Source organism: Silurus meridionalis, chromosome 4 (genome assembly GCF_014805685.1).
Source record: "Silurus meridionalis isolate SWU-2019-XX chromosome 4, ASM1480568v1, whole genome shotgun sequence".
Classification (NCBI taxonomy): Eukaryota; Metazoa; Chordata; class Actinopteri; order Siluriformes; family Siluridae; genus Silurus; species Silurus meridionalis.
Window position 1 is genome coordinate 33963110 of NC_060887.1, and position 15015 is coordinate 33978124.

The following is a 15015-nucleotide window of genomic DNA, read 5'->3' on the forward strand; positions in this document are numbered from 1 at the left end:
AGAGTTAGAGTTAGCGTTAGCGTTAGAGTTAGAGTTAGCGTTAGAGTTAGTGTTAGTGTTAGTGTTAGAGTTCAAATTAGAGTTAGAGCTAGCGTTAGCGTTAGAGTTAGAGTTAGCGTTAGAGTTAGTTGGGAGTGTGTTGCTGGACGCTGCTTTACAGATGGCACTTCAATATCAGACAGTGAGTGATTTTATAATCAAAAAGCAGTTGGAGAACCAGACAGATACGACCTCGGGGCAGCCTGCTTACCTCACACATCAAATTTGAACACCGCAGGCTCCGGTTCAGAGTGCTATAGAAGTCTATGGAAATCCCTGCATGTTACAAAATGATGCCAAAGGGGTACCCTTGCTATGTTCAGGGGTCCCCTGACAAACGCATCTAAAATGAGTTTGAGACATGACATCTATACCCGAGGCAGTTTCAGCCTCATTGGGATCTCTTGTGTACAAAGTCGTATTAATAACAGTTAAAAAAAAAATCTAGTATATAGTATTTAGAATGAAGTGCAGAGAATGAACCATCACTCGAATAACATCATACAGTCAGTAATTGTACACCAGCATAACCCTGTCTCTATTAAACACACTTTACATCATTGGTGTATTATTGACTGTTAAGAGTTTCTTAATGTTCTGTTTATTTCTTCTTCTTTTTTATTTAGTTAAAACAGAAAGATAAAAAAAAAGATAAAGACTAAAGTTTATTTTAATTTCAATTCAATTACAACAAACCAAGAAAAAGCACTACAATTCAGAGACACAACATTTGGAAGACTATGTTTTCATCTTCACAGTATAAATGACTGTGTTTAAATTAAGATAAAGATCTGGTGTTATTTTGCACATATACACGTTAGATACAATACAATCCACTTTATTTGGCGAGGACTCTTACTAATCATCAGCTCTGTGTTTTTTCTGTGATGTAGCTTTATGTTGTTGTATGTAGCACCAGGGTTCTGGAGGAACGTTGTCTCTTTACACTGTGTACTGCGTCAGCTATATATGGTTGAATGACAATAAAAGCTTCTTGACTTGACTTGATAGAGTTCAGATGATTTGGGAGAATTCAGGATTCAAACCAGTGTCACTCCTACTCAAAGTTGTGATTGTCACTTCTAAAGAACAAATGGTCTGATTTGGATCTAAGGGCATAAGACAGTGACAAAAGATGGGATGATGAAAGCAGTAGGCTGTAGTTAATTTAGCTGTAGAGGTGAAACGTACCGGGAGAGGTTGCCTTGTGTGGCGCGTCACCGGATCTCGTGTTTCATTGGATTGCGGTGTGCTATTTTAAGTGTTTGTGTGGGTTCGAAATTTCCAGCCTTAAATCCCTCTGGGTCTTTGAATATATTGTGACAAGCGAGCTCCATAAATACAAATCCAGGCTTTGACGTTAATTGCTCTGCCCGGCCCTCAGACGAGCGGAATTCCTGCTCTTGAAAGTCTAGACAAACCTTTGAAAGGAAAATCTAATGCTAATAATATAATAAAACAAATCAAAATTTTTATAAATTTGTAGTTTTTATTCTGTTTGCTTCAAGGTTAGAGAATATACATAAATTTTAAACTTGGAGGCCTTTTTTGGATCTCTCTAACCTGCTTTCGGGATGACCTCTCCCCTCTGACGCATGCGGCCAGGTCAAGGGTGATCTGTGTTTAGTGTTTAGAGAAGCCGAGTGAGCTAATACAAACAGAAGCAACAGGTGGATGGCGAAGGTCGGCATTCCACAGAGACTTCAAAACCTAGAGTCACCTCGTCTTCAAATATTTTAAGACCTTTGTTTATGGTCCCTCAAATGCACCATCTATTTAAATCAAGTCAATTTATACAAAAAGCCTCTGTAGGTCCGATAAAATTTTAAAGTCGAAAGATATCAGCATTTTTATCAGTTATTGGCTTTTTTTTAGCAGCTGTGAATAATATAACCTTTTCAGTTGTTTTGGCTTCTGGCTCAAAAAGCCACTAATAAAATGATCATATCCAGAGACTCACACCCATGCTGACCTTTTCTCGTAGCCGTCTCCACCAGTGGATATCAGGTCACTATCGGTACTTATATCCCCCAACATGTACTGTTCTGCCATCCTTTCACAATCTGGCACTACTCCAGGGCCATCCAGCAGCCCTTCGCTTGTTGGCTTGTCCCACCTCGGGGGTGGCATGGGTTTGAGGCGGCTACGCTTGTTGACCCGTATGGATCTGGGCGTGCCTACTGGCTCAGATGGACACAGTGCCACCTTACTGCCATCTCGCTCTGTTACCTCGTCCTGCACCATTGGGTAACAACCTGGTCCGTTACCATTGATTGAACTGGGTACGACCAGATTGATACCTAAAGGGGTTCCCCTGCAATGACTGCTCGGAATACTTTTCCCTTCTAAATGCAAGGAGGTGCCATCATCCACACAGGTTTTGTTGATTCTTTTATGGAAACTTCCATTGACCAGCAAGGATTGATGTTCAGGGTCCCCGAAGTCTGCACCGTCCGCTCCACTTTCGGTAAGGAAATATCGCTCCTCCTTGTGCATCTTCTCCACCATCATCTTCTTCTTGCTCCTGTGTCTTGCTGTTTGCTTGATGGCACAGATGATCTCAGACAGGCTGAGGAGAAGAGATAGAGCAGCCAACCCCAGCATGAAATTTAGCATGATGGTCTTCTCAGTCGGTCTGGATATATAGCAGTCCACCATGGTGGTGCAAGGAACATGCTGACACATAAAGCGCTTCGGGGTGTAGAAGCCAAAAAGATAGTAATGTGCTGCCCCAAAACCAGCTTCCAGAAGGATCCGGATTAAAAGGTGAAGGATGTAGGCGCCTGAGAAAGAAGGCAGCAGTCTTACACCTGCTTTTACACTAGACTTTGACAGAGATGCTTCATGGAAGGGTTCTGGTTTAATTTTATAGAAAGACTTAAGCTTCATTTTGTTAGAGGCATCAGGATTTGGCAGACTGGATGTAACTTTGTGGATCACATAGACAATAAATACCACTTGAACCAGGATAACCGAGGAAAGCAGGACCAGCCAGAAGCGGAACAATGACAGGGGTGCAAATAGATCGTAACACACGTTGGCACAGCCGGGCTGGATGGTGTTACAAACAAATCTCTCCTGCTCATCCTGGTAGAGCGGATAGCCGGCCGTGAACAAGATTGAGGTGCGTAGGAAGATCGTTAGAACCAGCCATATCTTCCCTAGAAGAGAAAGAAGTCAGGGATTAATTGTTTATGTAGCACAAGCATTATAGCAGAATCTACAGCTTATTCTTGAGTTTTCTAAAGGCATTTTGGCTAATGGAAACACACTTTTGCAAAGTTCTACATACAGTAGGATCCCCATAATCAGTGGTGGACAGTAATAAATTATTAATTTCACGTATCTCCATTTGGGGAGATTTTTACTTTGTCACGACACTTCGAAGTCAAATATCATACTTTCTACTTAACTCATTTTTTTTCTATTTTCGAAATCAGTTGTTCTTTTTTTATTTATGAGCGGATAAGAACTTAACTAGTCAAACACGCAGCAAGTCACCAATCAGGGGTTTAAACAGGATATTAAACACCCACATACAGTTCAGCATCAGTTCAACAGCAAGCAGAACATGTTGAGAGGAATATAATAATGGAAGAAACTCCAGACTCGAACTCACCACAACACACGTGTCCTCATTATAGCCATAAGAATTTATAGTACTTTGGGTACTTAAGTACATTTAAAGGCAAATACTTTTGTTCTTTTACTCAAGTGAAAGTTTAAATGGAGCATTTTTACTTTTACTGGAGTCACATTTTACACACTGTATCTCTACTTTAACTCAACTCAAATCCACCAAGTCAAGTCAAGTTTATTTCTATAGCGCTTTTTATAACAGACATTGTCTCAAAGCAGCTTTACAGAAATTAACAGTTAAGGTGAATGATGTGTATTTATTCCTGATGAGCAGCCGTGGTGACTGTGGCAAGGAAAAACTCCCTTAGATGTTATGAGGAAGAAACCTTGAGGGGAACCCATCCTCATTTGGGTGACATCAAGACTGTGATTAGTCTTTAACAATACAGAACACTGGAGAGTGAAAACTAACATGAGCACTGGAATGTGAGATTATGAGTAATGATCTTTCTACAGTCTTTTACACTCATTTGTGGTTATGAAGCCAGGAGCTACTGAGCAACTCATAAAATAGCTCAACATTTGAGATCATCACAGATCCAACACCACTGCCTATAAGAGAGACAAACTAATTATCATAACGGGATTTTGGATTAATTTGTACATATTTCTAAATCATCATAGGCTTCACTGGTGCATCTATAGAAATGGTTCCCCAAGAAATATTTTGAGTCAAAGCTTCCTAAATGAGTTGTGATTGTTGTGTACCTGCGTTTGACATTGAGTCCTCACTGAAGAACCTTGAAGGCTTCTACTATTATATTTTAATATTTTTTTTTATTATTTCTTTCTTTAATAAAAGTGAATATTAGTGTTGAAGCAGATATAACAATATAATTGATACAAATATAAAAAATGTTCACAATTTTACAAATGTAGAATCTACAGTTGGTTGAATGCACATTATGAATTAATTGACCAATTCAGTTTGCAGTGTTAAACTAATTTAATAGAAACATCCAAAATGCATCTTAAGGAAGCGAATATGTCCATTAAGTATTCATATCATTCTTACGAGTCTCCATTCTGAAAAAAATATTTTTTTCTGTAATATTTATTCTCACCTACCCACAATGGTGATGTTGTAATTCAGTGTGATGAAGACGATTCCAGAGGCGCCCTGCCTCCCCATGACTTCCGATCAATGTTCTCTAAAAGGAGCTCTCTAGACAAGGTATTGCCTCTTAATTGTACTCCAGTAAGCATCCCACAGGTCCATCCGAACTGCAGCGGGTCACAAATGGACTGAAACGGAGTGATCTAATCTAGTCTGCCAAATCCGATCTGCCTCTTGTCTTACCTATTCTCTTACAATGGACAACAACTGTTCTCAGACAACAGAAAATGAGAGACGTGAGCCCCATTGTGAGGCTATTCTTACCCACCGAAGGCATGTCAGCAGGCTAACATTGTTGAGATAACTTGGGTCAGTTTGCACTTTGAGGTGAATGATGAACAGAGAGATTAGTCATCAAATTGTCTTTAATTAACAAGGTTTCGCTCATAACCAGCATCGAGAAATATATGAGTGTGATTTGATGCCCAAAATGTTTTTCAGGTCCATGAGATTAAAAAGGTGAGGGTCAGATGATTTAAATTGATGCACGATTAAAATTAATTGAGGGACTTTTTTCACAAATTATTATCTGTTACAGTCGATTAGAAGTGATTTATTATATAAAAAGAGCTGAACACATGCTCCAATCTGATATCTAATTATGCTAGCAATCTGATTTACCCAGAATCCGTTACAAAACTGAAACATATTGTATTTTTATGACATTTCTGACATTTGACTGATTCCCTTGTCTAGATCGACTTTTGTTTATATTCAACTGAGCAGTTGTGTGTTAAGGGCCTTGCTCAGGGGCCCCAGCAGTGACAGCTTGGTAGTACTGGGATGTGAACTCACAATGTTCTGATCAACACTTCCCTACTGTATCATATTGTAGTAGATTCTGTGGCATTGTGAAATAGTTCATTGCTATGAATCAGATTGGATCACATCATGTGGAAAACTGAGGTCTACACCCTTATACGACAGAGCAATTTCCAGCGATGCCAACGATACATTATTGCTGCATACGAAGCAGCTACCGATGCGATACGCTTCAATTCAATTCAATTTAATGCAATAAGCATTGCAATGTAAAATATGATGCTAGGCAATTCTATATGGTAGACACGTAGACACTTTTATTTCTTTGATTCAGACAGACAGAAAATCATCAATTAACTTCAGCGGCTTCTGACTTGTAACTTGTTTCACAAACAGGAATCTGTTCCGTCTCCAGGAAGATGTCACTCTGCCGCTTCGGTCTCCGTTGTGTTTTGATTCGTCATGTTCACGTAGCAGCAGCGATGCTGAGAGAACGCGCTCGAGAAACAGTTTAGCGAGGAGAAATCCATCTACATTTCAAATATTGCACACCAACTATTGGTCACTTTTAAAATAAAAGTTTAGTGCATCTATTAATAATTAGATATAAATAAATAGCTTTGTTTTTTTAACCAATGCCAACATAATACAATGCATCGCGATACAAATGCCTACTTGCATCCGATGAGCACTTTTTTAAAAGTTGTTTGATTTTCTCTTATAAATGGACTTTTATGGTGATAATTACTGGTAGATGTCTGGCTCTCTGATGCATTTGTACTGAAGGCAAATTGAGTGGCAAAACAACGTCCCCGAGCGCAGGACCAGTGCCAAATAAACAATAACATAATATTATAAATATTTAGTGTATAATGTTTTCATTCATTTATCTGAAAACCTTCTGCATTCCTACAGCTTTGCCCTTTGGTTCAGTTTATTCCTCTTGTTTCAGCTGAGCACAAAACACCAACATCGCTCTAAACTGAAATACACCAGGTTGAGTTACTTCCTGCACAGAGATTCTACTGCGATGTAGAACTTTTATTTCACTCAGTTCTCCAGCGTTCCTTTCCCAAAAACCTGCTGGAAGGCCGTACTGAATTACTGCAATAAACTCAATGCACTCCTGCCTCACTCCCAGCAGTCCACTGTGACCGCAAAGACACAATGATTGAAAGAGGGAAGAGACAGAGGGAGGGGAGAGAGAGAGAGAGAGAGAGAGAGAGAGAGAGAGAGAGAGAAGAGCAAAGTATGGAAGGTAAGACAAGGAGGAAGGGTGAGAGAGAAAGAGTTAGGGAGAGAGTGCCAGACAGACAGAATGATGGACATAAGAATTTAAAAGGGAAAGAATGAGAGGAAAGGGGGGTGAAAGACAGAGACAAAAAGAAAGAATAAATGGATAAAGCCTGCAATGAATGAAAGAGTGCTGGTTAGAAAGGGTGGATGAGTGAGGAGAGAGGACAGAAAGAAAGACAGACAGGATAAATGAATAATGCATGTAATGAGGGAGGAAGGAAAAGGAGAAAAATAATGAGTGAATGAGAGAGAGAGAGAAAGAGAGAGAGAGACAGAGACAGAGACAGAGACAGAATATACAAAGCATGTAAAGAGCAGAAGATGGAGGGTAAGAAGAAGAGAAAGAGTGGCAAGAGATTCAGACAGACATGATAAATATAGCATATAAAGAGGAAAGGAAGGCAGGAAAAGAGAGAGAGAGAGAGAGAGAGAGAGAGAGAGAGAGAGCAAAAGAATAATGTCTGAACTTCAGTCCAGTATCGTATATGATCAGCAGAACAGCTCCTGGTTATTAGTGGGAGATGTTTGCTGGGGGAAACGAGTGAGTCTGCAGCTTCATAAAGCCCCTGACAGCTGTTTCCTTTTGCAGGGAAAGAAGTGTGGAACAGATGACTGCAGGCCTGCGGTACAGCAGAATGAATTACATCCTTATTGCACGTGTGTGTGTGTGTGTGTGTGTGTGGCTTTACTGAGACTCATTTAGAAACGTAGTAAATGAGGCTTGTGTACAATAAATGCCTAATGCGGTTTATTCTGACGCGTTGGTGGATTCTGATTGGTCGGAAAGATGTGGATAGATTTCAAACAAAAGCAGTTCTGAGGGACGTTTTTTTGGCTGCATAACAAATCGCAGGTTTATACGTGTATATGTATGATTGCACTTGTTCGGGTGCGTTATTGTTCACGCATCATTCCTTATCTTGTTACGGAGGTTCTAATGCATTCTTCTTTTTTTTCTTTCTTGCTTGTTTACTCACGATCACGACAATTTTCTTGTGATTTGGGAATAAAAGAAGTTTTCTCGCGATCTCGACGTAAGAAAATCTTTGTGATCAGGACAATTTTCTTGACATCACCACTTAATTTGGCAGAAGAGAAGGGAGGGAGGGAGAGAGAGAGAGAATGAAAAAAGAAAGATGCTTTTTTTCTTGTCACATACACACTTTACAGCACAGTTGCATATCCCAGTGTCAGAGCACACAACCAGCCATGATACAGCGCCCCTGGAGCACACAGGTTTAAGGGCCTTGCTCAAGGGCCCAACACTGGGATCTTAGCTAATCCAGGGCTTGTACCAATGTCCTCTGATCAGTAACCCAGAGCTGTAGCCACTGAGCTCCTGAGTGTCTTTTCTGCTTAACACAAAAGTTAAATGGCATTTAAAAATAAATATATATATATATATATATAAAATAATAAATAAAAAGTCATTCGAAGTTAAAAATCAATAAATTCCTTTAATTTAAGCGATTGACAGTGCAAGCTCCGAACAGCATGCACCACACAAAGGCCTACAATTCACAAGTAAGACTTCAGAAAATACACGATCATTGTTTTTTTTTTTTGTCCTGGTATTGATGACAAAAATGTATTACATAAAGAGAACAATTTCTAATCAATAACAGCAATAAAGGAAACAATCGTGAGATAAATATCAACCGCTTCTCTAGAATTGCTTTGTTTTTCGATTCGAAAGGAATGACAAAAAAAAAAGAAAAGAAAGAAAAGGCAACGCTATTGCAAAGTTCACAAACAGAAGGGAGGAGAAAAACAAGAAGAAGAAGAAAAAAAATGAAGAACAGAATAAAAAGCGAGTCCTGCTGCACGCACTTTACTTTCGGCTCGGCTCGACTCGCCTGTGGAGCTCTGCGTGACGGCAAAATTGAGTCCGACAACAAATAAATGACGACGTGCAAATTCAGTCACTTTATCATCCCAAAAATCGTTCCTTTCATCTCTCATCATTAACCTCATCGCCATCATTTTCAATTATTTCCAGAGAACTGGATGCTGAATGAGATGAATACTGACGTCTCATAAATATCTCGGTATAATATTTAAACTCTGGTCTTCTCCAACACGGTATGTACACTGTACAAAATATATGTGTGTATATACACTATATGGACACTGTATACAGTATAAGTATTGGGACACGGACTTTTCCAGCTATTTGTGGTTCTTTCCCAAACTGTTATCGCACAATTAAAAGTACACAACTGTACGTCTTTGGATGCAGTAACACGAATGTTTTCCTTCACTTTTTAATTGAATACGATTCGGCAGATTTACGACTTTATCCAGAGCGACTTACATTTCTTTCATTCATACAACTAAACATGTATAGGGACCTTACTCAGGGGCCCAGAAGTGGCAGCTTGGGATTGGTATTTGAACTTAGGATCCAAACGTCCAATGCCTTAACCACTAAACTACCCAGGCCTCCTCACCCCACCTACATCAGTGCATACGAATCTTTATGGTCAGTATTAAATGATTCGTTCACATAGAACGAGTCTTTAATGTGACTCAGTAAAACGAGTCATCTCTAATGGCGATTCGTTTCTTTTCAACTGGAAGCGCATGAGCAAAGCATCGCAAAATCTTCGTAGGTTACGTCCAGAAAATGGAATTAAGTAGTTTATCTCCTGACTCTTCTAGTCCGAGTCGTGTCACATGACTCCCACGCAGTTCATTAGACGGGAAACAGAATGGAGTTGTTTATCTCATGACTCCTCTGGTCTGAGAAGAACCGAAATGAGAAAAAAAATTATTTGATCTGATCTTCCCATCACTAATGGTCAGGTGTCCACAAACGTTTGTCCATATAGTGTATAGTACATAATAAAAAAAAATATTTAATAAAAGGCAAAATGATAATTTTTTTACATTTGAAAATCTCAATTAAAAAGCTGAGTTTGTTTCTGTCCATAGAAGAATAAAAATCAGTCTCATTTCTGGATGAAGAAAGAATAGAAGTATTAAATAAATATTTCAGGAATTATGCACAGATCAGGTGATCAGAAAACAAAAACAGTTCAACCAAACATTAAAATTTCTTATACATAAAACTTGAACACAGAAGTCTGTTCAGAACAGACTGTTAGGAGTGTATGGAGAAAAGGGGAGAACGTAAAGAAAAGAGAATACGAATGAAAACTTTCACATCGTTCTCTACTACTGTTAGCCAACACACACTGGTGTGTAGTAACTGGGCACGGATCTTAGGGTTGGTACGCGTCAACTTTTTCACAGTATGAGAAACAAACTGAAAAACCACAACATTAATGAATCGGTTTCAGTCCCAATTACGGCATAACGTCACACTACATGCACTGGGCTGTCCATAAAATGCTTTGCCCATTATGTTGCTTAGCAACCAAATCTTTTTACAGTCATTAGACTATATTGCACTATAGTGTAGGAAACGATAATGAATATTACTGATAATTAGAGCAAATATTCACCAATCACTAACTGTTTGTTTTTGTAATATACACAGTGTCCTCACTAATATTGGCACTCTCGTTAGTTGGTGTTTTAATTGAAAATTAAACATTTGTATTTCTTTCGTTACAAAAAACACAAAAACGCTCTTTAAATCAAACTGCAAGAATTCTCTTTTTAGTCAACACTTGTGCAATACTGTGTCCCTTTGCCAGGAGAACAGCTCCAAGTGTTCTCCTATAACACATAGATTGGAGAATCCATAGCACACGATCTTAAACCATTCCTACATACAAAATCTCTGCAGATCCTTTTTTATTTCCAGGTCCACGCTGGAGGTCTCTCCTCCTCAGTTGCTTTTTTTTTTTTAAGTCAGGAGACTGTAAGGGACATGGCGAGACCTTGGAATTTTGGTCAGTAAACTGTTTTTGTGTTGGTGCTTCCTGCTGATATTTGATAAAGTCCATCCTATCGTAACAGAATGTCCAGGTCTTTGGGCAGGAAAAACCTATTTAAACAACTGTGAAAGTCAAGGTTATAAAACAAAAACAATATCAATAGGAATATACAAGTATATTTTACTCGTATGAATATAGAAGGGTGCCAATAATTCTGGGATACAAACATCTTTCCAACAAGGTGCCAATATTAGTAGAAAGCACATTCTAATGAAATGAAATATAATCATTTCTTGTTTTCTCTTGATCGCGACAATTTTCGAACATTTCATAAACATTGTTTTGATGAGCGGTACTTCTTTTTCCCGTGTGTTCGGCGTGAGATCGTTCTAGAGACAGCGTCGACGCGACGTCACGGATGAGCGCGATCGATCCGAGACTCGAACTGAAATGCATCTCATAAGACAAAAAAGAAACTAAAAAAAGAGAGTCCGAGTCAGTCTGGAAAACAGATGATATTTAAAGCGCTGACTCGTGCATAAATATATCATCGTCTGAAAGAAATCAGCAGAGCAGACGTGTCCGATTGAATAAAAATTCTACTTTGCCATTACGGGGCTGTGGATTTTTATCCCGATCGCGTTCTATTTTTACCTCAGGAAAGTATTACGATCCTGTTTAGGGTGCTAAAAAAAAGATTATAGACGTTTATTCTTTGCCTTATTTACATAAGAATTAAAAGGAGCAAAGCTTAAATTGATTAAAATGTATAGAAGGATCCTGATCGTCATATCTTCGAGTTATCACCGACTCCAAAACAGAAAACGCAACATCCAGGTGCCGATATGGAAGATGTTTAACGTGTTTAACGGTAGAGAACTGTAATTTGTGGTGAAGAGTTTTTCAGGTCTTCAACCTTACACCTGCTGAAAAAACGTTGTGTAGGTCGATTTATAAAGGGGCAAAAAAAGATGTCTGATCATACACCGTGATTAAGTGTGAAACCGTAACAACCCTTGTTGATCCTGCAGAAATCCACAACCTCAGGCTTTTCTTGTATTTCAGAGATGATAAAATGACTGTGTGTGTTGTGTGCGTGTGTCAAACCAATTTTATAAAACATTTATATAAAAAAAACGAAACAAAAAAACGATTAAAACTAATGACAAACTTATTTCGCAACCTTCACTCATTATATATATTATACGTGTTTGAGGATAAAGTCTCCATTTCTCTGCACTCTGTGTATTGCTTGTCGTTTGAATCTGAAACGAGGAAAGACGTCTGTGCCGAGGTTGTGCAATTTATCCATTGTTTTCCACTGTACTGGTTACCTTCAGAAGCAATCAAAGCGCTTCATTTCTTCAGCCTTTGGCTTCATCCTCAGGATCCACACCCAGAACCCAAACGCTACATTTACACCTTCCTACAGAACACACTTTCTCCGTTTTGTTTTTTTTCGTCTTTTCTTTTCAATTATTAGACTGTGGACTTTATAGGAGGACACAAAAAAACACTAGGACGCCTGGAAACAGGACCTAGACGCCAAACACCTCAGTGGGGTTCCTGCATTAACACAAGACCAAACGCGGCGTCTCGGTTCGGTCTGTTTACACGCGAGCTGGAATCCGCTCATTATTTGTGTGCTACTGAAACTCGTCATCTATCGGGAGGATTTTCGTTGCTTGTCGCTGGAGCTTTAAAAAAAAGATTTCCCCCCGAAAGAAAATCAGATTTAAAAAAACATATAATAATTATGATTCCATGCGAAACATGAGAGGACCATGATTCCAGATGGGGATTATTAGTGGGACAGGACACCAGGAAATAATAAGGAAATGTTTCATTTGGTTTCATTGGTTGTGGATCAGAAATTCAGTGAGCTGTTTAGGGTTGATACGAAGCACCAGAAGGTTGCGGTGAATTTCCCAAACGACGAATCATAAAACAGGAGCGATATTAAGCATTATTTGCTAAATCCAGCAAACCAACTTCCATCCGAATCACCTGATTTTTGGCTCCGCCCACACGTAGACACCAAGATTTCTTCAAGTGGGAGAATCACGAATTAGGACAAAAGTATTGGGAGTGGAAGATCTCTTGTTATAGAGCTCGGATTTCAACCCTATCGGGATGAATGTGAACACTGACTGAACCCCAGGCCTCCTCACATCCCCTACATCACAACACCTATGTGTCTGAATGAGCACAAATCTCCCCAAAATCTAGTGGAACATCTTCCCAGAAGAGTGGAGGTCTGGGGACTAAATGTCAAATGGGTTGTTCAAAGGGCATTTGAATCTTTCGCTCAGGTGTCCACAGACCTTTGTCTGTACAGTGTTATGTAGTGATGTGCGAGAGGACATAAAAAACCGAGGACGCAGCAGCAAACTCAGAAGGCATAATAAAAAAGAAAAAAAAAAAAAACGTGACACTTCATATCGGATTAAATCGTACGTACGTTAAATCGTACGTTACGTCTTCCTTCTGAATAAGTCGCCTTCCTATAAAAAGCCGTTTTGTGCAAATCGTAAATTTTATATGAATTCCCCCGAAACAAAACCGAAATCTCCTATAAGCCTATAAACATATATTATATTAAGACTTGTTTCTTCAGGATTTCCAGTTCTGAATTGATTTCTTTTTTTCTCTCTAGTTTTGTCGTGTTTTCTGCTCTGATGTTGTGTTTATTTCTAGTTTGCGTTTCATACATTTCTGGTGCGTTTACTGGATTACGCATTTTTCAGTCGGATTCTTTAGTTTTTGTTTCCGTACTCGGTTTTGCTTTGAGTTTTATAAATCTGTTGTGTTTTTATGTTGTATTTTTCCTTTCTGTATGTTTTTCTAGCTTTTTTTTTTTTTTTGAACAGTTAGTTTGCTTTTTTTTTTTCGTTGTTAAATTTTTCTGAATTGCTGTTGTGATATCTGTTTTTTGTTCGTTTCTGTTCATGTCTCATAGATTTGCTGTTTAGGGTGCTGGATATGTTAGTATGCTTTCGGTTACGTTTTCTTTTTTTTTTTTGCTGCATTCTGGATTTTTTATTTATTTTTTTGCTGACTTTTTAGTTTTGACTTTTGACTTGTTTGTTTGTTTGTGAATTACCCAACCGCATTTTCTCATTTATTTCGTCTCAGGACTCCTGAATTGTTCTTGCGTTTTCTGTTTTTGCTGAGAACGATTACGCTTTGCTTTTAGCGTATTTAGAACATGAATGGGTTTTGCTCTTACGACACATTTGAGAATCCAGAACTGACCCGTAAACTTTTCTAACCCGACTTCGAACCGCTTTCAATCCAAAACATTTACGTTCAAGTTCAGATGTTTGTTTAGCTAAGGAAGTGTAGACAAAGTGATCGGATTGCAGCCTTCATGATTCTGAAGCTTGTGGCCAGAAAAGTGTCCCATACCAACAGAACCTCCCTGGAAACTGTCGCTTACTTTTCCTTGTCGCTCGGGTGATACCGTCATGGGTGCATCGTTTGAATGTCATGTGAATACAGTGAACCTTGAAAGTAATTGAAGGTTCATAATTAGACCTTTAAGATGTAGATGATGTCACCATAGCGACAAGGACAAGTGCAGCGTACCAGGGTTATTTCGGTGCGAGACTAACTGTGATTTGTTACTATTTCGACACTTGCGTTAAAATTCAACTCTTAATGGGAGAACTGTAGATTTTCTGAGTGTCTTATTTTGGGTTGAATAGTACAGTTCTGTCAGATCGGACGTTTCCCTGTGCCTCAGAAAATTATAGTTATAGGAAGAAAACAAACAAAAAAACGTAACGCGTACAGAAAAAGCTGGGAGTGGTTCTGAATTGAAAATGCCAATCATACAGAGTTGCTGGAATGCCCCGCCCTCTCCCACACTTCAAGACGTTCCTTACGCTCCAATCCATTTTGCTGCTTTCGTTCGTTCCATCCCTCCTGTCAGCTTCTCAAGAGTCCCGTATTTACAGCAGCCGTCAGAACAACAAAGACACGTGCGGAAGGTAAAATCCGACAAGTTTTTGTCTCGAGCAGGTAGAGGAAGAGGACGATTCTTTGGACAGTCTCTCTGTCTCTTTCTCTATCGCTTTCTTTCTCTTGGTCTGTATTTGGATCGGTTCTCAGCATCCCTGAACCGATGTTAGGAGATGATAGCAGGAGACCATCGCACCACTGTGAGATTGTCTGCACTCACTGGACGCTTCTTGGCTGCTTTTCTTAAGTCTTTATACTTGTCATCGCAGAGCCTGGAGATCGCCTGAGAACAAAAGAAACACACACACACACACACACGCACGCACACGCACGCACGCACACACACGCACACAC

The 15015-nt window shown here is 39.2% G+C and overlaps 2 protein-coding genes across 3 annotated transcripts in view; both read right to left on the minus strand.

The window, feature by feature from the left end:
* Nucleotides 1-1995: 1995 nt before the first annotated feature.
* On the minus strand, nucleotides 1996-4810 carry LOC124383815 (gap junction delta-4 protein). The gene is made up of 3 exons (XM_046846140.1): nucleotides 4747-4810; nucleotides 2442-3200; nucleotides 1996-2339 (listed from the first exon to the last, which is right to left on the minus strand). The coding sequence occupies exons 1-3, from the start codon at nucleotides 4808-4810 to the stop codon at nucleotides 1996-1998; spliced, it is 1167 nt and encodes a 388-aa protein (XP_046702096.1).
* A 3480-nt stretch (nucleotides 4811-8290) lies between these two features.
* The window catches only part of ccny (cyclin Y), a 62221-nt gene continuing 55496 nt past the window's right edge, over nucleotides 8291-15015 (minus strand). For both annotated transcript variants that reach the window (XM_046846979.1, XM_046846977.1), the window contains one exon: nucleotides 8291-14944. In XM_046846979.1, the coding sequence (XP_046702935.1) occupies nucleotides 14828-14944 (117 nt within the window). In that variant the 3' untranslated portion in view covers nucleotides 8291-14827. The remainder of the gene's footprint in view (nucleotides 14945-15015) is intronic.